Source organism: Lithobates pipiens, unplaced genomic scaffold, assembly GCF_037356315.1.
Source record: "Lithobates pipiens isolate NorthernLeopardFrog02 unplaced genomic scaffold, aLitPip1_a1.2 Scaffold_18, whole genome shotgun sequence".
Lineage (NCBI taxonomy): Eukaryota > Metazoa > Chordata > Amphibia > Anura > Ranidae > Lithobates > Lithobates pipiens.
In genome coordinates, this window is record NW_027507758.1 from 508,723,190 (window position 1) to 508,746,545 (window position 23,356).

At 40.9% G+C, this 23,356-nt stretch overlaps 1 protein-coding gene across 2 annotated transcripts in view; it reads left to right on the forward strand.

Annotated features, from left to right (window-relative positions):
- Nucleotides 1-23,356, forward strand: part of SNTG2 (syntrophin gamma 2) — a 787,936-nt gene that overhangs the window by 758,354 nt on the left and 6,226 nt on the right. For both annotated transcript variants that reach the window (XM_077488701.1, XM_077488702.1), the window contains exon 16: nucleotides 4,350-4,460. In XM_077488701.1, coding sequence (XP_077344827.1) covers nucleotides 4,350-4,460 — 111 coding nt within the window. The remainder of the gene's footprint in view (nucleotides 1-4,349; nucleotides 4,461-23,356) is intronic.

Genomic DNA, 23,356 nt, shown 5'->3' on the forward strand with positions numbered 1-23,356 from the left:
CAAGCCGTGTCCTCCACCGGATCTATCACAGTGCTGAGCTCAGTTCCCTGCGAGAGTTTCGATGCATGAGGAAGGAGCACAGTGCCAAATTCAAAAAGTAAAAAACACATACAGTACACTGTAATCTTACAGATTACATTACTGTATAAAATGATTTCACATCCCTTTTGTCCCTAGTGGCATGTCCAGTGCCCTGAATGCAATTTTATATTATAAATATTCTGTTCTTTCTGCCTGGAAACTGGAGATTGCCCATAGCATCCAAAAAGTGTCCCTTTATGTTCCAAGCGGTTTTAGACCAGCTAGAAAACAGCGATAATAAATTAGAATCACTTGCAGAATTGAGCGATAGTGATTTGTGGGGAAATCCTTCATCAAACACCGAAAGTAATGACAGCAACAATTCTGTAACTTAGCAAATTTCAGTGTTTTTGATTTGATTACATTATTGAATAATTTGTATTGGTATTATATTATTATTTGTTATAATTATTTATAGTTATTTATTATATTATAATTTATGATTTAGTGTTTCAAACGTTATCATACCCAGGATGTCTACTAGACTCTTGTTTGGACAGATTTAAGTGTGTTATTCCTAAGAATTACAGGCCTACAATATAAAATGCCAAAATTCCATGCAAAACATTGTACCACTTTAAGTATCAAAAATCAGAAATAATCATACTGCCAGGGAGGTTAAACTGGCAGTAACGCACAAAACTATATGGTGTTAAACTGGCAGTAATGCACACAGAACTATATGGCGTTAAACTGGTAGTAACGCATGCAAAACTATATGCCGTTAAACTGGCAGTAACACACACAGAACTATATGGTGTTAAACTGGCAGTAACGCATGCAAAGCGATATGGCGTTAAACTGGCAGTATTGCACACAAAATGATGTGGCATTAAACTGGCAGTAACGCACACAGAAGTCGGAACTGTCCCTACTCTAGCTATACATATCAAGATTACTTACACGGTCTCACTATACTACACTGAAACTATATGTGCTGTCCCTACTCCACACTAATGTATGTATGAATGACTTGGTCTCACTACACTACAGTGAAAATATTTGAGCTGTCCCTACTCTAGCTACACACTATGCAAAGCTGAATGATGGTCCTCCTGACTACACTCACACGGGGGTTATTTACAAAAGGCAAATCCACATTTCACTACAAGTGGAAACTACAAGTGCAAAGTGCACTTGAAATTGCACTGAATGTGTACTTGGAAGTGCAGTCACTGTAAATCTGAGGGGTATATCTGAAATGAGGGGTATATCTGAAATTTCCTTGCATGTCCCCCTCGGATCTACAGCGACTGCACTTCCAAGTGCACTTTCAATGCAATTTCAAGTGCACTTTGCACTTGTAGTACAAAGTGGATTTGCCTTTCATAAATAACCCCCATTATCCCTAGACTGACACTAAACAGATATTCTACACTGACAATTGAAGCAAAATAGCACAGTATAGAACACTAACTTACTAATAGCACTGAAAAGAGCCCTGTTCTAGCTCTCTCCACAACAAAATCAAACTGAAAATGGCTGCTATTGAAAGAATACTTTTACACTGTGGAGCAGGAATGAGCCATGATTGGATAAAGTCATGATGACAGTGTCCAATCATTACTCTGACAGTGCTCTGAGCCCTGATTGGCTGAAGTTTACCCTGTTTCAGGCAATCAGGGCTTGCAATGTACTGTTCAGCACCACAATGCATTGTGGTCGGTTCAGGGGGGTGAGGGGGCGAACAAATAGTTGAACTACCTGTTTGTTCAGCTGTTTGTTGAACGACCGAACAGTTAAAGTTTGGCCCGAGAATAATATCCCTACTCCCCAATCCTTTTTTAAATATATCTTTACACTCACCTACGTATCTTTCCATTCAGCTTTTGACACATTTGAAGCAATTCCACTACCTGAAATGTGATATCATTTAATAACGTGGCACTTGATGGAATATATAAGAGCATTAAGAGGTGTTTCTATGTATTTGCATTGTTCTGTAAGGATGAAACATTTCCTTCAAAGGGGAGAGACTTTTCATATAATTAAAGGAAGGAAGACTATACAGAACTAGATGATGAATAGCTATGCAATTACATTTTTCAGGAATGGTATATTTTATTGTAATCTTTTTTGTCCAATAAATTAGTTTGACCGAATTTAAATTGAGATCTGCATATAATACACCTTCTGCAGTAATTCTTTAAACTGTATCGTATTTTTAGCTATCCACAAAGACTGAATCAAAAGTCTCTTATACTTTGTACTCTGAAGACAGAAAGAAGGAACATAATATTGGTTGTGATGAAAACTTGTTTGATAAATTGTGTCCTACTTGTAATGATTTCCTTAGAGTTTTTCGGCACATTAGATTGCAAAAATGATATCAAGTCATTAGCCTTCAAAAATCCTGAAATGGAGATGTGTAAAATTATATAAATACATATTAAAATAAATACAATTTTAGCTTATATTAGCATTATTGTAATGCACATGTTTCCAGTGAAATAAATTTAAGGATAAAAATCCTCAGCTTTCTATTAATATTAAATTATTAAAATAAGGATATATTGAATCTCTTTTAGAAATAGATTTTTAGCCTCTTTTATGTCATCAGAATTCAGCTGATACTGTATATGCCACATTTTACCCGATTCTGCATACATTTCCTTTTACTGCGCTTTTTAAAATCATTTTGCAGTAAGATTCCTTTTATGGTAAGTCACAACCCATGTTTCTTTCCTTGTTAGATCTTATCATATCTTACATTAACCACAAGAATATTCAGTTTGGATCCTAGCAGAAAACCCCAAAGTGCAACACATATATCCAGGGCCATATTTATTCATAGCCAATATAGGGAAAGCCAGCAATGTATGGTCAAACACATAAAGCCATACAGATAAAATGATTGGCGAAAAATATGATGAAAATATTTGACTTATACCTGAAAATGAGACACGAGGTGATAAGAAGGGCAATCTACAAAAGACAGAAGAAAAATGATAAGGAAACTATTATATTAGTGGAAACTGTTAAACCGTTGTGTGTTTATACATTCAGATCCCCCCTGCTTCCTGTCTCCATTTTGCAGTGCTGACAGCTTCCCTCCTCTTAGGAGTGCAGAAGTGGCTGGTAAATATTTAATTAACAGGCCCATATCTTTTTCTTAACAAACACAGTGAGTGATCTGTAACGATCGCTCCTGTCTTCATTCTTAACTGAAGCATAGTAAACTATGTTTACTGCAGGCTGCAGAGAAAGGGACTGGAAATCTCAGTCTTCAGTTTCTTTCTCTGTCTCAAAAGTGAGACATAAGGGGTCTGTTTAGATCCTTGATATTTCATCAAAGCCCCATAACGGGGCTCCTAAAAAAAATTGTAAGAAAGTAATAAAAAATAATATTGAAATTAATTATAAAAAATACTGTAACAAATATTTAAAAAACAATAAATTATAAAAAACTACTGACACAAATATTTGCTCTACTGACACCATTCACTGCTCTGCTGATATATATGCATGTGTGTTTGTGCTCTGGGGGGCACACCCTAATGCAATAGGCTGTGCACACGAATGACCTATGTTAAGTTTTAAAATAAATAATGCCCCTATATTGTTTTAAAAGTGGTATAAACCTGTGGAAAATAAAGTGTCGATTATCAGGTATTATTTTTATGAACTTTTTATTACATTTTATTTATTTTATGTTTATCTATCCACTGTTTTATTGTCACAAGATGACAGATATACCCACGTAAAGTGCACATGTGCCCAGAATCCGGACATTGAACTATTTACATATTCTTGACAAGCAGAAAAAGAGCTATACAACAAGTTGACATTATTTATTCTCTACACAGTTGTCTATTTTCTGTTAGTTTCCAACAGCTTGGTAACACCTGTTGTACATTTAGATTGGAGGGCTGGTAAACTGCCAATATTCTGTTCTCACAGAAAAATGACTGCCTATGTTGTGAAAATTAATTTCCTCACAATGTTTGTAGATACCAAGACCAATGAGGGTTTGTTTTAAAGTCTTTTTACTGTTTTATTTGGTATTTATAACTACTTAAGTGTGCATGAAATGGGCACAGGTCCTTTTTAAGAGTGAATGTCAAGAGTTATTATTATTATACAAGTAGCTTGTTAGCTATTACTTTAATCAAGCTGTGTTCTAGCAGAGGTAATGTTATATACTGTAGATAGTGTCGGCAGTTACACGGTTCAAAGCACTGACAGGGTTCTGTTGGAAGTAAATACCAATTTGCCCAGACATAATAATGCTATATTTGAAAGTATATTGCTTTGTTTTTTTATTGCAGAATATTATTTGGCGGTTTAAGTTTTCCCAGTTGAAAGGCTCTTCGGACGATGGAAAAACTCGTGTAAAGCTGCTTTTTCACAATTCTGACACAAAACAAATTGAGATGAAGGTAAGCAATCTGGTCAGAAAATCAGCTATAATCAATGTAAAGTATGTGGCAGGCCAAGTAATGTGCAACAGATGCTACAAATGTTAGAAAAATAATCATTGAAATTAGGGCACTATGAAATTGAACAAGGGATGAGTTCCTGCAATAAACAGATAGTGCACAGTGCATAAATATTTAACTTTAATTTAATCATCCATTTCCCATTTGCACTTCAAACTGAACGTTTTGTAGTTTTCTGGCTTATTATGTCAAGGACACCTAATACCAAACAGTAAAGTGTGTTTGTTTATTTCAAATTTATTCCTATTTAGGGCAATACCACCAGGCTGACAAGAGCAAAGTCTAATAGAGGAATTTGCATTTTTATATAATAAAATAAAGGTCTTATTAATTTTATTTTATTTGGAGATGGCAATGTCATGCCTCAAGAGAAATATTATGCACACAGTTGCCATCAACTGCATAAAAGGCAACATTAACAAGATAGATAGTTGGAGCATGAAAAATTGAAACACCATATGAAGAATACATAACTAGGCAGAACCTGACCAATGAGAACAGCAATGAAATTACCGACTTAGTATATTTAAAAACTTGTATACCAGTTGTCACCAGAGGGATCCAGTTGAAGTATTTAACTATTTTTAGTATCTTAGGGAAATAACTAGTTTGCAAGAGGTATTTTGATGGGGTTATTATTGCTAGTGATTACTGCTTCCCCCGAAACTTGCTGGGGGTTATTGCCGGTTCTTAGTAGTGGTTATTCCCGGGGCTTATTGCCAGTGGTTTTATGGGGGGGGGGGGGGCGCTGTGAAGCAATTGGTATTTTTTTTATCTTATTCAAATTGTTCATTAGTAGTGATGAGCCAAACTGCCCTGAGTTTGGTTCTGCTGGTGTTCTGCGATTTTGGGATGCTGAACCCGAGCCCTATTGAAATCAATCAGAGCTGAATCTGTAAAAATAAAATGGCCATTTTCTGGGCTAATAGGTAATGGGGTCTCCAAAAAGTAGCAAGGGGGTTACTACCCTGGAAAACATGGATTGCTAAGCTTCCATATTTTGGCAAGCCTCCCCAAGACCCCTCACGTCCCTTTTGGGGTCAGGATGTGTGTATGAGGCTGCCACATGCCTGGTTGAGGAGCCTGAAGAGATGAAAATGGCCTCTCTTACACATTCAGTTCAGGGCCCCTGGTAAGGCAAAGTTAACCCAAGGACACAAAATGGTGCAAGCGCCTTATAGTTTTTTTTTTTTTCAGTTGCTGGTGCAGGTAGACAGGCTTTTCTGAACCAGGCTCTGAATACTTTTCCTTTAAGAGATGACAGGAGACTGGGCATAGTAATATCAAGCCAGAACTCTGCAGCAGCGACTGACAACCACAGGATTGCAGACAGGTGGTAGACTGGCACATAGGATGTTCCCTGGGGCAGGTGTGTAAGCAGTAGTGTTATCTGAGTGACTGTAGACCGATAATTGCCGTGGTGCAAAAACTTAGAACTTTTGCAATCAGGCAAGCTGGGTCAGCAACTGGCAATCAGACCAAGTACAATATTGTAAGCAGGTCGTAGTCAGTGACAGACAAGTAGGTAAGAAGCAGGCAGAAGCATACAGTTCAAGAGCAAGCCAGGTCAGTACAGGCAGATATAAGGAGCTGGTCAGGGAAAGCTAGGTTTGCAATGGGTATGAAGTCACAGATCAGGGATTCACTGGTAATGGCACCAAAATTTGTGACAGGTACAGAGAGCACATTTTCAAGCACATGCACACTCACCCTTTCACACTCTCTGAGCATGGATATTTGACCAGAAGTAGAAAAAGAAAATAGGACTGCGCTACGGATAATAAGTGCTACAGGGTTAAGAGCTGCCTCTACCATTTATTTCCAACCATTTGGATGGAATTAAACGTGTGAAAGAAGTAAGGGGTAGAAGTGGCGCTATCCCCTATTAAATCCAAAAGAGAGATTTGCTGTCTAAATACTTTTACCAAAATATATTTTTTCTTTTGATTAGAAAAAATCTCTAAATGCTTTTGCCAGAATATTTCTACCTTCAATTATAAAAATGGAGAAAATAAATTCAAGGATTTTTTGCAATTTTTTTATTTTTTTTCAAGGAATTTTTTATTGATGGTGTTAGACCCCCTGGTGAGTTTTGGGTTACTCCAAAATAAATTAAAATATTTAGCAAAAAAATGCAAAAGCATTTAGAGATTTTTTCTAATCAAAAGAAAAAATATATTTTGATAAAAGTATTTAGACAGCAAATCTCTCTTTTCAATTTATTAGGGGATAGCGCCACTTCTCCCTCACTTCTTTGATACATTTGACCAGAAGTACCATTTTGCATATTATCATGACCTTCCTGACAAAGACCCTTGTCCCCTTAACATAGGTACAAGGTACTTGCAAGAGGCAGGGAGACCTGGGCCCCTACCCATAATTGTGAGGTACCAATGTTGAAAGGCATGTGGCTTAGTATGGCTCAGAAAGGAGGGGCACATGCTCATTGCTCTCCCTTACCAGGCCGACAAGGCTCCTTGTCTAGACAATGGCAGTGAATGTGTACCTTTCCTTCCAAGGCTATATGCCTTTCAACATTGGGAAGGTACCTTAAACAATAGGATGGTCAAGCCTAGTCTCCCTTACAAGGCCCTTGCCCCTATGGTGAAGAATGTGGGGATTTATGGCAGGAGACTTATCAAAATCCACAAGCTCTCTTTATAATAAGGGCCCCCCAGATATCCAGCCTCCCTCCCCCAGGAAATACATTTGGGGTACATTGGCAACCATTATTACCCCCCCTCCCAACAACAACAACAAAAATAGAACTTTGCCTTGTTTCCTTATCCTAATTGATCACGTTGTTATGTTCTAATACTGGCTTTCTAGATTAACAAGAAATCTTGTCTAGAAGCACAGGAGAGGGATTAACTGTAATAAATCTCTATAAAAACTCTTACAGAAGTACAGTTTTAATGATACACTGTAGTAAAGGATTTAAAGTAGGTATAAAAGTATGTAGGGATATGGACTATCTGAATAGCCTAAATGCAGTAGTTGACAGGCACCTGCTGTGAGGCTATTTTATATAGTGCTATGTCTATTCAATCTCACCAAGAGGCTCTGCTAAAGAGCTTCCATTTCCTCACAGCAGTTATTGGGCAATCTCTCCCGGCCATTCAACCTCTTCCCACATGTAGTACCTTGAGTGGTCTACTTACAGGCCTGGGCATTGTCAATGAGATGCAGGAAGCATGCCTATGGCTATGCAAATACCGATTTTGACAGTCAGTATTTTTATAGTAATTTTAGGCAGCCTCCAGGCAGATGTGGAGGAACAAAATGTATATTCTGGCAGCTCACATGTAATAAAAGGCATCATAGTTGGACACTTTTCATACACACCAAAAATACTTTGAGAAAACGCGTATCCTTTCTAACCTTCAGTTTCAGCACTGTAAACCTTACTATGATAGAGCATCCAATTTAAAGTTTCTGTTGAATTTCATAGTAAAATCTGTGAATGTAAATGTAAACTTAATGTTGGAAGCTCAAAGGGCTGCTTATACCAGCAAATGCTAATATATGGATAAGATGGTTAAATCATAATTAAACAAAACAGCCGTAGCTACAACATAGACTAAATTATAGTATATTGTTAGATATTTACTATGGCATACAAGCTGAATTAAACACCAGGGACTGATTTGTAGTCATGAATATAAGATTTGTCCTTGGCTAAATGTTCAGATCTACTACACATCTCCTATTTTTTTGGCAAATTTACATTCCTTCCCAAATCTATAGAAGTCTTTGCCAGTGCATGGAAGTTCACAGACCTGTAACTTTTCAGACCCATTAAGACTTACGAAATGTGGTAATGCAGTTTACCGCAATGCATGGCAAGACCTGTACCACCTTTGTGGTGCATTCTGGTGTCATTTCTAATGGGAGTGATAAATGCACCTGCACTGCTGCACACCACAATGCAAAATGATTTTTTTTTTTGTGGCAAACCAATGCAAAAAAACTGGAGCGTTAAATGTTCCTGCACTGAAGCAAATACACAATACCATTCATTTTAATGGAAACTCAATGAACCAAAACAGGATCAGGAAATGCACCTGCACTGCAGCACACCACAATGTACATGCCATGGGATGTAGTGCACTGTGTTAAAAAAGGGGGACATGTCAAATTTTGGTTGCATTGTAATGAATGGGCTGCCTTAAAGTTGTAGTAAATCCTAACTCAAAATAAAAAAAATCCTCAGTAAGGCAGTGTCAGATTGTGCTAGTATGTATCACATAATAGCACATTATACGAGACTTACCTTAAAACAAAGCCCTCCAGTGGCGTGCTGTCACTGCTGACAGGGATTGCATCTTTACCTGGTCTTCCTTACAAGTTTGTTGCCTCCGGCTACATGAATGGCTGGAGCCGCAATGAAGTAACTCCCTCACATGCGCATGGGAGCCCTGGCTTACATTACGAGCTCTGAATGTCCAGCACGGTACACCGGACCTTCAGAGCACATTGCGCCAGTGACGTCACCGGCTGTATGCAGTGTGAATATCTCCTATACAGTGCAAGTTTAGGAGATGTTTACTGTACCTACAAGTAGGCCTTATCATAGGTCAAAATTTGATATAAATCAAAAAAGTGAGTTTACTACCACTTTAACACAGTGAACATTGCATATGACACAGCACGTGTTAACACATGTTTGTTAATGTACAGCAGTGCTAAAGTGTGAGTGAACCTTTAGACTTATGTGTCATTGGTAGCATCTAGTTAGAGAGAGAAAGAAAGAGAGAGAAAGAGAGAGAGAGAGAGAGATTTGATGAGAATCAATGTGTCCAGCCTGGGGAGAGCGAGAGCAGCGTGAGAGCCTGTAATAAGGAATAGATAAGTGATCACCAAGGCAGGGAGAAGGGGAGGTTAGGCAGATGGGCAAGAGTCAAATTTTACTGCCATGGCCACCAATGTGGGTGTATACATTTCACTGCCATGACCACCAATGCATCGTTGATCAGTGACGGGGAACGTTAGCCCCCATCCCCTCCCCTGTATTGGTGGTCAGTGACAGTGAAAGTTTACCCCTCTATCTCCTCCCTTGAATTAGTAGTCATGTCAGTGAAAATGAACCCTCTTGTATTGGTGGTCATAGGGAGTAACATTTTAATGCCACTGACCACCAGGGGGGTGGGGGATTAAATTTCACTGCCTTTGTCCACAAAAGGGAAGGGGGTAATGATACTGATACCAGTGCTGGGGATTATTATTGCATTTACTGCTTCCAATGTTGGTGTGCAGAAAATACCTGTCGATTTTGCCAAAAATGCAAACGTGTCCTTGTCACTTCCTGTTAGCTTAAGAGAAGGAACAAACACATGTATCCTGCTTCTGTAAACTACTAGTCCCCTCAGCCTCAATGGAGAGGAGATGGTCAAAGGCAGGCATGTTTGAAGTCCAGCTCGGATGGTAACCATTTTTTTTTAATTTAAATAAGCTTTAAGGTTGTCAATAAAACAATATGATTTAAGCACCCTCCTTCCTGCTTTGTTTAAATGATTAGGTGGGTTTATGATGGTTCTAGACTGATAAGAGTACACGTTGATTCAAATGAGTAAAGTGTACTTTGCGTAATTCTCGCAGAAGATGAGTTTGCAAGTGTAGCGCCCTGTTCCTGATGGACAGACACTATTATTTTTTTCAAACTTAGTTGTCTGAAGCTGTAGTTTGGCTCAGACTAATTCTCTCTAAAAGTTCTGGTTTCTGTACCAGTCCAGCTGGGTTGCACTGGTTCCCACTTGACCGTAGGTGTAGCTGTCACCACCGGTAAGTGTGGAAATGCAGCAGGCTGGATCCATTGAATGCCACCTCTTGCTCGGAAATAGCTCAGTGGGAATGGTCTCCCTCCTGTGTATTCTGGGAGAGGGTATTTAAGGTACCGACACCATTTTGGTGGGTTCTTTTGCAAGGTCCGCTATCCCGACCTCATGGCCCTCCTGGCCTGAGGTCTGTGTCGCATGTTCCTGCGCCTCGGGGCTGGCTGGCCCAAGGCATAGCAACTGAGAGTGTAGGCCCAGAAATTTCTTGGGGCCTACTGGTCCAGGGGTGGTCCTGTGCTGTCTCGCCTGCGGGGAGAGGCCAAGAAAACTGGAGAATCCAAGTGATGACTTTTCTGGTGGAGGACCGAGCGCAGGGTTGGTGCCTCTGGAGAAGCCTGTAGACTCAGTTGGAGGATGCAACCCGCATCAATACCCATACAGTATCGCCGGGTCGGCTGAAAAAATCTGGTACTGTATGGTAGTTCTTCCTAAAACTCTCAAGATTTCTAAGTTCAATTGACAAGTCTGTGGCAGAGACTTTGTTGAGCATCTCATTGGCTGCTAGGTCAAGTGAGAGGTCATTGCTGGATCCAGTCATTGCTGGATCCAGTCTGTGGAGCTGTTTGTCCTCTGGATCTGACTAGTACCTCTAACTCGCAATTACTAGGTGCCTGAACTCCCCTTTTATCCTCTAACCCTCTATTGAAGGACTGTTTTTGTGTTATTCCTAAATAAATCTAAAAAAAAAAGCACCAAGTGTCGGATTCATCATCATTTGGGCTACTTTCTAACAGGACACCTAAGACGTAGAGGAGAACAGGTGAGGTAATGGTAAGCCCAAATAAAACCAGCAGCTCCTTCGGGGGTTAGTGCTACACAAGTAAGGTGTGTAAGAGCCCAGTTCTGGGGCTAAGGTGCTACCTCTCTGATTGCAATAGTCAAATGCTTCATCAGACAGATAACATCTGCATGTGTGCTAGTACACTTTAAATTCTTTAAAACATGTATTGGTTAAGAGCATCAGATACAGCCAATATGTTCTTGAAAGAACTCTTTCTTCTGGGCTAACATATACAAACAATAAAATACATACAAATATAATACAAATAACTAGTCAAATTGTATGCCAACTTCCCTTCATTGCTTCTGGAATGCTGGACACTCTTCATTTATTTCTGCCAAGAAGGATCATTGATCCACCTTATCTCTAACTAGAAATGTACTATTTTAGTTACCAAATCTCCCATTACAAATCTACAAATGCAAATCTCCACACAATGAAACTAGAGTGATGGAAAGCATAATCTTTTTTTTTATTATTGCAACAGCACTAGTAACAGAGCAATATCAAAGAAGAACTTTTATGAGCTAGAGTTGTTTTTGTGCTTTAGAATGCACTTACAAAATTCAGAGTATAATGTTATTTGGATTTTGGCAGGTAGATAATAGGTTGTTTTCATGCGCATTAATATTTTAGGAAAGTGTTTATTTATAACTGCTATACTACCAGAACTCACCTATTTATGGAGAGAACCCCATATATACTAAGACAATTTGGTGTGGTTTCTTAAAAAGCATGTAACATGAAAATCAAATCATGTGTAAAAATTGCAGACTGTGAACATACCGAATGTGGTGGTTAGATTGTGTAACTAACTCACAAGCTCTGGGGATTCTGGTGAGCGATGAAATCAGGCATCGTTGTTGTACATAGAGCTATGCCTAAAAATATATTTGACATTTGAGATTAATTTCAACAGCTATAGTGCCATTAGGGATACAGCACTTCAATGTCTACACACACAAATTGACATGACCAAATTTACAGTGCGTTAAAATAAATATTTTCTAACCTCAAGATAGGAAGCTTGGATGAATACAGTAAAAATGGGGAAGGGGAATTTACAAGAAACATACACAAATTATAATTAACTGTAAAATAGTTGCAAAGAACACATTTTTAGTCAAAGTTATTAATATCTATGTGATATTATATACAGATCATTTTTTTCTTTAATTTAGACTACTGTTTCACATTTTAGGCTTTTGTTTGCATCTCCTTTCGCAAAACTGCCATATACAGGGAGAGACTGAAGCCTTTATATATAAAACACATATTTTAAAATTGTTGAACTAGAATAACAGTCCTTTGGAATTTTGTACAAACATCTGGAGACAAAACTGGTATATTTTTGGTATAAAAAAAAAGGCTTACATACCTGACAAAATTAGAGGAAGGGCAGAGAAGTGATGCTATACTACAAATGACTGCTTTGCAAGCTTGGTTTTCCTAAAGCCCATAACGCGCCTTTATAAATGGTACATATTTTTTCAAGATATGCCAAAAAAGCCAAGATAACGTTAAAAATGGTCAGGGATTGGTGGTATGAAAATAAGACAAATTGACAAATTCCCCTGGGCATGATATATATATATATATATATATATATATATATATATATATATATATATATATATATGAACAGAAAAGAAAAATATAAGGAAAGAACACAAGTTAATAAAAATATGACATAAAGTTATTAGACCCTTTATAAATAGCCTCCTGGGGCTTAGGAGAAATGTATTGTCTTTTTAAATGCTACCATATTTAAATAATCATTTTGAAAGTCGGCAATCTTGCTACCTTCTATTTAAAGCAACTTTCTTGCTTACATAAAGTGAATATTTCCGTGATTTTAAGTTTGCCATATTTGCCACAATGCTCAGTGGTTCCTCCTGCTGTTCCCTACATCACTGCAGAGCACAGGGGGTCAGTCACTGAGCACCATGGGGGACACAGCAAATGAACTCTCCCAGAAGTGTTAGCAGAGGATATCTATACATCAGTGCAGTGTTCAACAGTGTGGGCAGCAGCAGAGGGGAGTATTCACTTTTTTCTTTTACAGGGTGAACTTTTGGCATGTTTTCTTTTTTTTTTTTTGCCAAGTGACAGAGTCTCCTTAAATATTCAACACTTGTTATAGAGAGAAACTTATTTACTGTGTAGAAATTGCATAGGGTCGGAATTTTCACTATTACATTGGATCTGAACATTGTAGATAATTATCAGATGACAGAAAATAGAGTGAATGTAAAATTATGTTGCAACTTTGTTCGGAATACAGATTTTTTTAAAAATATTTTACTTTGACTAGTGAGTTGATGCATGTCCAAGCATTCTCATATAGGTCATAGAAACACATTTTGAATGATAAAATGATTTTCGTCTCAGGAAGATCTGGTGTAGGTGGCAGTTTATGAAAGGTCACTTCAAACATTCCACTCTTTTTTTTCTATAAATTGCCCATCAATTTTCCCTTCTACCCTAATAAGTCAATGTAATAAAACATAAACATTTACTGGCACGCGCTGGAACAGACAGATAACTGGCAGATATTGACAGACAAGCACACCTTGGTAAAATCTCAAGTAAAATGAGGCAGTATCAAACAAATTTGTAACCTTAGACAACTTTATTCACTTTTAGTCAAATATTCACCAGAAACCAATAAGAATTTTCACCAGGATGGACAAGGTTTACTGTAATGGTGGACAGCGTTCAGTGAAACAGTGGGCAGGTCCTAATATCAGAGTCTGAGCGGGATCAGACTATATTCCTAAAGCATGTGTAAAACCAAAACGTTTATTTTATTTTAGATAGTTTAGGGTAGGGTTAACACTGCTATAAAGGTATTTTTGTTGTCCCGCTGAGATTTCCTTTCACTGCCTGTCCTATGCATCAAGAATTTAGGGGAAATCTCTCCAAAGTAAATAGAATTCCCATCTTAGAGGGTTGCCATCAGAGCAGGTGTATGCAAATAAAGATTGCCTCTTACTTCTTGCTCCCATGACAATTCAGTTTTGTGGATTTCCCCTCTCTCTTCCCCACTCAGCAGGACAAATATTGGGGTGACTCTCCCTTAGCCCCTGTAGACACGGTCGAAGATTTCGACAACCAAATCCGTCGGATTTTGTCCGTCGGATCTTGTCCGAAACTGTTGCATACACACGGTCGGACAAAGTTGTCAAAAAATCAGATCTTTCAGAACATGATAAAATAATTTCGTTATGATGGGACTACATTCAGGCTAGTAGCCAATAGCTTTGATGTAGGAATTTGATCTGAGCATGCGTGGCACTTTGTCCGATCAAAATTCTCTACACATGATCGGAGTATGTCCTATCGGACCAGTTTGTCGGAAAATATTTCCAACAAGTTGGAAAATTGGGTCCGACGGATATTCAGACGGAATCAGTCTGATGCATACCACACACAGTCGGATTATCCGACAACACGGTCCGATAGGACACATTCCGACGGATTCTCCGACCGTGTGTACAAGGGCTTAGGGGAGACACAGAAAGCAATAAAAAATTGACAAATAGCCCCTTCTTTCTTCACATTATCCAAAAAAAGTGTATGCTTTGATGTACATGTGGACAGTGCGAAGCAGGCGCATACTTGCTGACTCATTTGAGCTGCAAGACCATTGGGTTATTGCACTATGCCAAGCAGTGTGGGGGGATTACTCACCCTGCACACAGGGTTACCTTTTCATGCAGATTGTGCTCATCAATGCTCGGGATCAGGCAGAGACTGCAGTCATGTGAAGACTCTAACATTAAAGCAGTTCTCGATGTAGAGATGAGCCTTCACTGTGTTCCTCTGAAAAGCAACTTGTCCCAGACTGTATCTTCTATATTTACAGTGGCACTCTGGGCGCACGGAAACCGCCCCCCCCCCCCCCCCATCTGTGCACCTGGCCCCTTTCAGGACGCCGGACACATAGATTCCTATGGCGGGGGTGGTACATTTTGAAGCACCTGATTAGAGCCAGAGGCTCTAATCGGCCTAAAAATAGGGTGGGCTCCGGGCGCAGAGAGTGTACCCTGATACCATCCAATTGTGGGACGATAGCTAATACATTGTTTGCTATTTTCACACTAACTTTCCTCCCCGCCAATCAGGAGGCAGGGCGTCATGACCTATTTCCTGATTGGCCAAAGTGCCAGACCACCCTATTGGATGCCTGGTGCTTAGGAAGAGGAGCGGAGGTGACACACACTGGAGCGGAGGTCACTGCCGCCCTCGTGCACTGTCTTGGAGAGGAGCGGCAAGTGCCAGGGGTCTGTCAAAGTCATGCATGGGGGGGCGAGGGTTGGGGGTGCTGCCAGAGCTGCGAGCCCTGAAAGTGAGGGGTCGGTGGGCACAGTGGCTGCATATAATGGGCACAAGTGGCTGCATATACTGGGCACAAGTGGCTGCATTTGACGGGCACAAATTGCTGCATATGATGGGCACAAGTGGCTGCATATTCTGGGCACAGTGGCTGCATATGCTGGGCACAGTGAATGCATATGATGGGCACAGTGCCTATATTTGGTGGGCACAGTGGCTGCATATACTGGGCGCAGTGGCTGCATATGATGGGCACAGTGTCTGTATTTGGTGGGCACAGTGACTGCACATGATGGGCACAGTGGTTGTATTTGGTGGGCACAATGGCTGCATATGATGGGCACAGGGACTGTATTTGATGGGCACAGTGGCTACATATGATGGGCACAGTGGCTGCATATGATGGGAACAGTGGCTGCATTTGATGGGTACAGTGGCTGCATTTGATGGCACAGTGGCTGTATTTGCTGGGCACAGTGGCTGCAATTGATCGCACAGTGGCTGCGTTTGATGGGCAAAGTGGCTAAATTTGATAGGCACAGTGAGGCTGTAATTGGGGTTTTTTTTTAAAGTATTTTTTGATGGGTACAGTGGCTGCATTTGATGGCACAGTGGCTGTATTTGCTGGGCACAGTGGCTGCAATTGATCGCACAGTGGCTGCGTTTGATGGGCAAAGTGGCTAAATTTGATAGGCACAGTGAGGCTGTAATTGGGGTTTTTTTTTTTAGTATTTTTCAGTTTGTTTGCGCCCCCAAAAAATGTTGAGCAGCAGCTGTCACTGGGAAGGATGTGTTGAGCCTGTGCCCACTCCACAAGTCCAGCATACCTGTTACCCTAATCCTAGTACCTAGTAACAGAATGGGGTCCCACGAGCACCAAACATGGACCTCATGTGTTCTCTTACTTAATTCTTCCGCTCCATACCTCATGACCAGGCTATAGATCTCTGTAACACAGCTTAGGATCTGGTTGCTATGGGATACCAACCACTAGGATGGGAGCTAGAAAGTTGGTTCCCTCGATACTGGAGGACCTGTCACTTTATTGGGTACCATGCCTAACGGCTGATTGCTTGCACCTTGTTCCTTCACTTGGTTACCCTTAGCAATGGCTTTACTCTCCCTTGCCTTGCTGAGTTAACCCCTTGCAAAATGACCTGCTTCATACCCTGTATGTACTTTACTGACCCAAAGTATTATAGTGTATCTGCCATAGTACGCTCATGTACCCATTTAGTGACTTCAGACCAGGTTCAGGAAAGAGTTAACAGACTTTACTGAATGTTTTGCAGCATAATAGGTTAAGTGTACACACAGTTCAATGCATCTGTCCCTAACTAGCTACTCTAAAGTGTGGCTGCCCAGGCATACCTTGCAAAGGTGAGCGTCAATTACTTGGTACAAGTCCACGCTGAGGCGGGAGAGAACCAGGGAGCTCCTGGGTCGCTGTTGGCTGTAAAGGATTACATCTTTTTCTCTGAGCTTCTTCTTCCCATGCAGACTCCCATGTAGCCCTCCACTTTTTATGTCAGCACAGGGAGAGAGGCAGAACACAGAAAGAGTGGGAACTACAGAACAAGCATTAACCCTTCCCAAACCTGGGAAGACTAGCTAGTTTACTAACATGGTACATTCCCTTTGTAGGCAGCTGCTAACAGACTGCCTACATACGCTTTAGTTTGGATGATTCTGTCTTACTGGAATTGCCATAGGCACTGCACAGAAGGTTGTGTTATTTTGCCTTGTATTTTTGTTAACAGTAAATAAACTAAAGTCATGTTGAATAAGGTTGTGAGTCTTAGTCCTGAGGGACTGAGAACCTGTTAATAACTAGACTTGCTTATAAAGTAAGGACTCTGGTCCAGCATTACTTTTATTTGAATAAGAAGATACGGGAGGATTTCAATGAAGTTTAGGCAATTAACATACCAGGTATGAGGGCATGTATGTCAAATCAACACAATACATTATTTGTAAGTTCTTTTGACAAGTTGGGTGCAATGACTGATTCTCAGGTATCAACCCCATACAGTTACCAGAATACATATTTTTTTACTTATGTGTGTTAATCGGCTTTGGGGTTGTGTCAATGGCATCCATTTGACATCAGCTGGAGACTTCTGAGATCATTGAGAATTCATTAATAGGTTTGGCTGACCTCCTTCAGACATGCATGTTATGTACTTCAAGCTGCTTTTTTATTCTCTTGGACTTTTTGGAGAATACAAAACCCATCTGAAGAGATAAACAACCAGTCAACACTAGGCACTAAGTGAGTTGAAAGAGTTTAATCTTTTTTTATTAATTGGTCCATTTTATGTGCTTAAACATGAAAGTAAGGATAATTCTAACTATTCTTAAATAATGTTCTCTCCCCTACTCTCACCCATACTGTATATCATGTATAAAAAGATCTGTCTACTTATTTTTAAATTTGCTCTGGTCTAGTCATGTGATCCAGCAGCTACAGCCCCCCTGTGTAAGAGAGCACTCACCTATGGCTCTGGATTCCCAAAGCTGTGATGTCACCTATAGGCTCCTTTCCCCTACAGCAGCAGCTGCTTACTGACATTCTAGGTTTCCTTGCAGAGGTCCAACAAGCCCCCTGCTGTGTCAGAGTTATAACTGCATAATCAGCAAAGCTCCCACTCCCTGCTGATTGGAGAGCACTGGCTCTAACTGGTTAGATAGTTTGTGGCCCCTCTACAGGGAGACTACTGCTTTAACACAAAAAGTATTAGGCCTTCTCTACAGCATGCTGGCAGAGGACAAACTTTTGTACTCCGGCTAGGCTAAAAAAGGCATACTGCAAGACTTTGAAAACCTTTTGTTTTGATGCACCTGGAATGTATTTAATTGATTTAAACTGAAAGTTAAGTTGAGTTTTATTGATACAAAATACAAATGTCAGAAAACAATAGTAATAGACCAGGAATAATGAAAGACTCTCACTACTGATGTGTGATGGTTGTTGTTTTTAACTGCATCTGAGTACTCTTTGCCACTATTAAATATGGTATTTTTTAAAATCTTTAGAGTTTATACAGAAACATATTAGTAAAAAAATTAATCAGCTAATGCATTGCCTAAACTGCTTCAACTTTGTAGAAAGTACGTCATCGTGAAATATTTCCTGGAAGAAACAATGGTTTCTTAGTACAAGAATAAACAATAATTACATGGTTTGAAGATGTGTCTACAATCCTAATATATTTATTCTGCTTCACAGAAAACTGTTCTTGTAACTGTCATTGTCAAGATATGAACTAATGAAGCTGAGTAGAATAAAAGTACTATAATCACAGCAAATAATCTAAATTTCATTACGTAAAAACACATCATTAACAGTGTGCACTGGCACAGAAACACAGGTCCTGTTTTCATTTGAATTAGCCCTAGAACTAAACTAAATACATAAATAATGAGATTAATATGAATATAGTTTGGGAGCTTATATTCTATGTAGTTTAAATCCTTTAAAATGGAAGCTACAGAGGCAGGAGGGGGCCTCGTTTTAAACCACATAATGCATATATAGCAAAGGCCTCTTTAGACCTAATGGTATCCTCCAGAGTTAGGGACAGCTGATATCCTTCTGGGTGGAGTGGGTTACAAGGCATGGAGGGTATAATGCAAGGTGGATTGATGGGCGCCAGGCACTTCTTGAATGCAAAGAGATTTATTGTCTCTTAAACAGAACTGTGGGAGAGAGGGTTGGGGCCCGGACACCCTTAAGTAGATGCAATGTTGGGACGGGCAGCGTCATGACGTAGGGGGCGTGGCCGTGGAGCTCGTTCCTCCGTGTCCCCCCTGCTCTCCCTCGCTACCCTTCACCTCACGCCGCATGGAGCGCGGCGTACTCTTCAGCCTCTCAGACCGCACGAACGGACCGGACCGCTGACATCGGCGATACGGTCTCTGGAAGGGATACCATCTGGACGGAGAAAACGAGCGGACCGGACCGGGAAGCAGGCACAGATGCTGGGGCCATACCAAGATGACCGGGTAGGATCCCACCGCTCACCGTCCGCTGCTAACTCTGCATAAGCTGGCTGATTCTCCGTGCTTTAACACCCTCGCTGACCCTCGCTACACCAAGCTGCTCTGGGATGAAAGAGAGCCTTAGGAGGTCAATGCTGATGCCGGGACGCCGGGACTAACTCCTCAGGGCTTCACCAGGGAGGTGGTAAGCGTATCAGCCTGTGAGGGCTAAGACAGCTGTACAATATCTTTGCTTGGTGATATTGAGGAACTTGTTATATTGGTGAAGCTCTGAGATCGTATATGTGCTGCGGGCCCCCTCATAGTAAACAGTGGGGAGATTATGGACCGTTCTACACCTATTCAGTGTTGAAGTAATAGCAATAATCCCTGAATGAAAATCAACAGTGACTGGTATTATGCTCCGCAACTTCTGCTGGAGCTGTGGAGTAGCGGTTTAAAAAACATATGAGATATATGGACAGCATAACAGACAGGGAGATACCCCCCTGGTTATAGCTTTGGCTTATTTGTCTCTACCCCCCCCCCCCCCTCCTTTATGGAACAAGAAGGCTGTTTTTGAACGTGGACCCCCGAAGGATAGTATTCCCCTGCACACTCCAAACCTGCATTAATTAGGCTCTAAGAGTACTTGGAGAGGGGGAAGAGATAAGAGATAAGAAGAGGAAAAGTTATAATTTGTTTGCTGCTGAACCTGCTCTATCTGCTAAAACCCCCCCCTTTTTTCTTCCTGAAACATAAAGAATAGCTGAACAGATACGTACATAACCAAAAGGGGGAAGATTGTACTGAACAGTAGCCATTGGATGCATCTTGATGTTTAATATCTGATGTTAGAATCTTTCTGGCGGGAAAAGCTGGAAAGGGCATTTAAAATCTTTTACTGTAGTGGGTCGGTTTTGTACCTTCCCAGTCAACAGTTAAAGGTCTGAAGTTATTCGATACCATTCCCTGCTTTTCAATTTTTGGGTGGGATAACTTACTACCAGTATAGATGTACTTATTATAACAGCTATAATAATATTAATGTTAATATCTCTCCACTGCCTAGTTTGGGTCGCTTTAGGTAACTCAAGGAGATATACGGTATGAGCTTGGACAGATGACCTACCTGCGATGTGGAAAGCATTTGAACTAGCTTCCATCCTTTCTGTTTTTTTTTCTTTTTTTCCCCTATGTTTTTTTTTTTTTTTCTGCTCTTGATATCTCTGATTTAATTGTTCATCATTGAGGGTGGTATTAGCCCCCTGGGATATCTCTCAAGGCCTGGGAGAGAGGTATATTAGGTATACTAGATCAGGGTGGAGATAGGGGGGAGGGAAAGAAGGAAGAGGGGGAAAACAGTAAAGAGAATAACTTGGCGATCGATAGATAGTGAGAGGTGGACCTGGGTCTGGCCAAAATGAAGGGAAAGGCAGGTAAGGCAAATAAGACGATCACCCCGGCGGCAAGCCCGGTTGGAATCCAAAAATACATGGCTGCAAATTCTAGTATCAGAGAGGATGAAGAGATTGGTAGCCCTAGAATAGAAAAACCATCCCGCTCGGGCCCAAATAGACAGAAGGGGGAAGAGGGTAGGGGGGTAAAAAACCCTACCATAAAGTTAAGTGAGGTTAAAAAAAAAAGCGGAGTAAACCCACAAAATGAAGGAGTAGTCCAAAATAATCCCCAGGGAACGGTGGGGATGGGTAACAGAGAGGCAGAAGAAATGGTCTCGGATAGTCATAAAGAAATCCCCCAGTCCCCACAAATTAGGGAGATGCTCTCTGAGATGTTCTCGAGAATGGAGGTCTCTCTAAGGGCGGATATCGCAACAATAAGAAGCGATATAGGCTTGGTTTTAGGGAGAGTGGAGGAGATAGAAAATAGAGTTGAGAACCAAGAGCGTAAGATAGACGGAATTGTAGAACAGATAACAGCCCTCCGTAGGTAAAATAGATCAATTAGATATAAGTTGGAGGATCAAGAAAATAGAAGTAGGAGGAAGAATATACGGATAAAGGGTCTCCCGGAGTCACATAGCGGTTCCGCCCTGGGAGAGATAGCTCAACAGATTTTTGGCCCTCTAGTGGATAAGGAAGCTACAGCCCCATTGAAAATTGATAGAATACATAGAATGACACGCCCCCGGGGGATCAGATCAGAAGCACCGCGAGACGTTATAGTGCGATTTCACAATCTAGCAGAAAAAATGCAGGTAATGAGAAGAGTGAGAATGCAGTCTGGGGTGGTCCATGAGGGCACGGAACTGCAGATCTATTCTGACTTAGCGGGGGAGACATTGGGAAGAAGAAGATGTTTAAAACCACTCACGGAATTATTGAGAGCGGCGGATATCCCATATCAATGGGGATTCCCAGCATGTCTCATAGGGAAGAAAGAGGGACGATCTGCAGTTCTACGCTTCCCAGAAGACCTCCCAGATTTTTGTGACCAGTTAGGTATACACCCTGCCCCAAAGATTGAATGGGGCTGGGAGGATGTATTAGGGGGTCAGGGGAATAGCACCCAGGGGAGGAAATGGCAGGATGGGCCGAGCAGTAGGAGATGAAAGTAGAATACTGGAAATGAGCTGAGGGTATGGGCAGCGCTGAGAGCTGAGGAGTGCGGGAGGAGGGGGAGGGAGGGTGGGGGGTGGGACGGGCGGATAAGGGTACGAGCCCTAGGGATACTATGGGGGTGCGGCGAACACAAATATCGGCCCACCAGTGCCATGGGCTTAACGGGAAGGGGGGTGTCCTACCCAGTCTCATAAGACGTTCCGTTATATGACAAGGGGGAGGTAGGGAAGGGATAGGGGGGGAGGGAGGGAGAGGGTGGGAGGGGGGTTTGGGTGGCTTTTTGGGGCTCTCACTCGGTCCTCCCATGGGGTTAAGGGGGACAGGTACCACTGGATCCACTAGGCGCTTCAAGAAGGAAAGGAAAATGGAAAGCGAAGTAGAAGGGAAAGAAAGAAAGAAAAAAAAAAAGGGAAAGGCAGAAGAAAGAGGGGGTATTACCCCGTGTAGAGAGCTATGGTAGTCCTTAATGTTATTACTTATAATGTAAGGGGGTTAAATTCAAAAAGGAAAAGATATAGGATAAATGACGAACTGCAGTACATGGAAGCTAATATAGTATGCCTTCAAGAGACGCATATAAAATGCACTTCTGGGGTTAGATTGAATTTGGCTAATTTTCCGGTGTGGTTTTATGGGGATTCCCCATCCCCTTACGCGAGAGGGGTTGCGATAGGGTTTAGTAGCACAATGAGGTTTAACCTAGAAGAACGTCTAGTGGATCCGGAGGGTCGTTACCTGTGCCTAAAAGGCAGGCTGTTGAATGTTAAATGTACAATTGTCAATATCTATGCCCCAAACAAGAATACGGATAGATTCCTGAAGAAAGTATTAAATAAAATAGAAGATTTTAAAGAAGGGAAATTAATCCTGGCGGGGGATTTCAACTGGAGTATGAACCCTAAAATAGATACTACAGGGGCGGGCCCTAGGATATCTGAGCACAAACAGAAAATGCTCTTAAGGGCGTTAACGGCATGTCAACTATACGATACCTGGAGAACACTGCATCCAAAAGATAGGGATTATACATGTTTTTCCTCGGTCCATGGTTCTTTTTCCCGAATAGATTATATTTTTCTGGAACATTCACTTTTAAGGGTACTTAAGAAGGCTGAAATAAAGATAAGAACAGTTTCAGATCATGCACCTGTGCTGATACAGCTGGAGATCGGGGGGGATCTGGGACCGGGGATAAATTGGAGATTGAATGAATCCCTATTACAGGATAAAGATACAGTAGACAGGATCGAGCATGAGATTACACAATTTTTTAATCTGAACGACACACCGGAAACCTCTAGCCCTGTATTATGGGAAGCG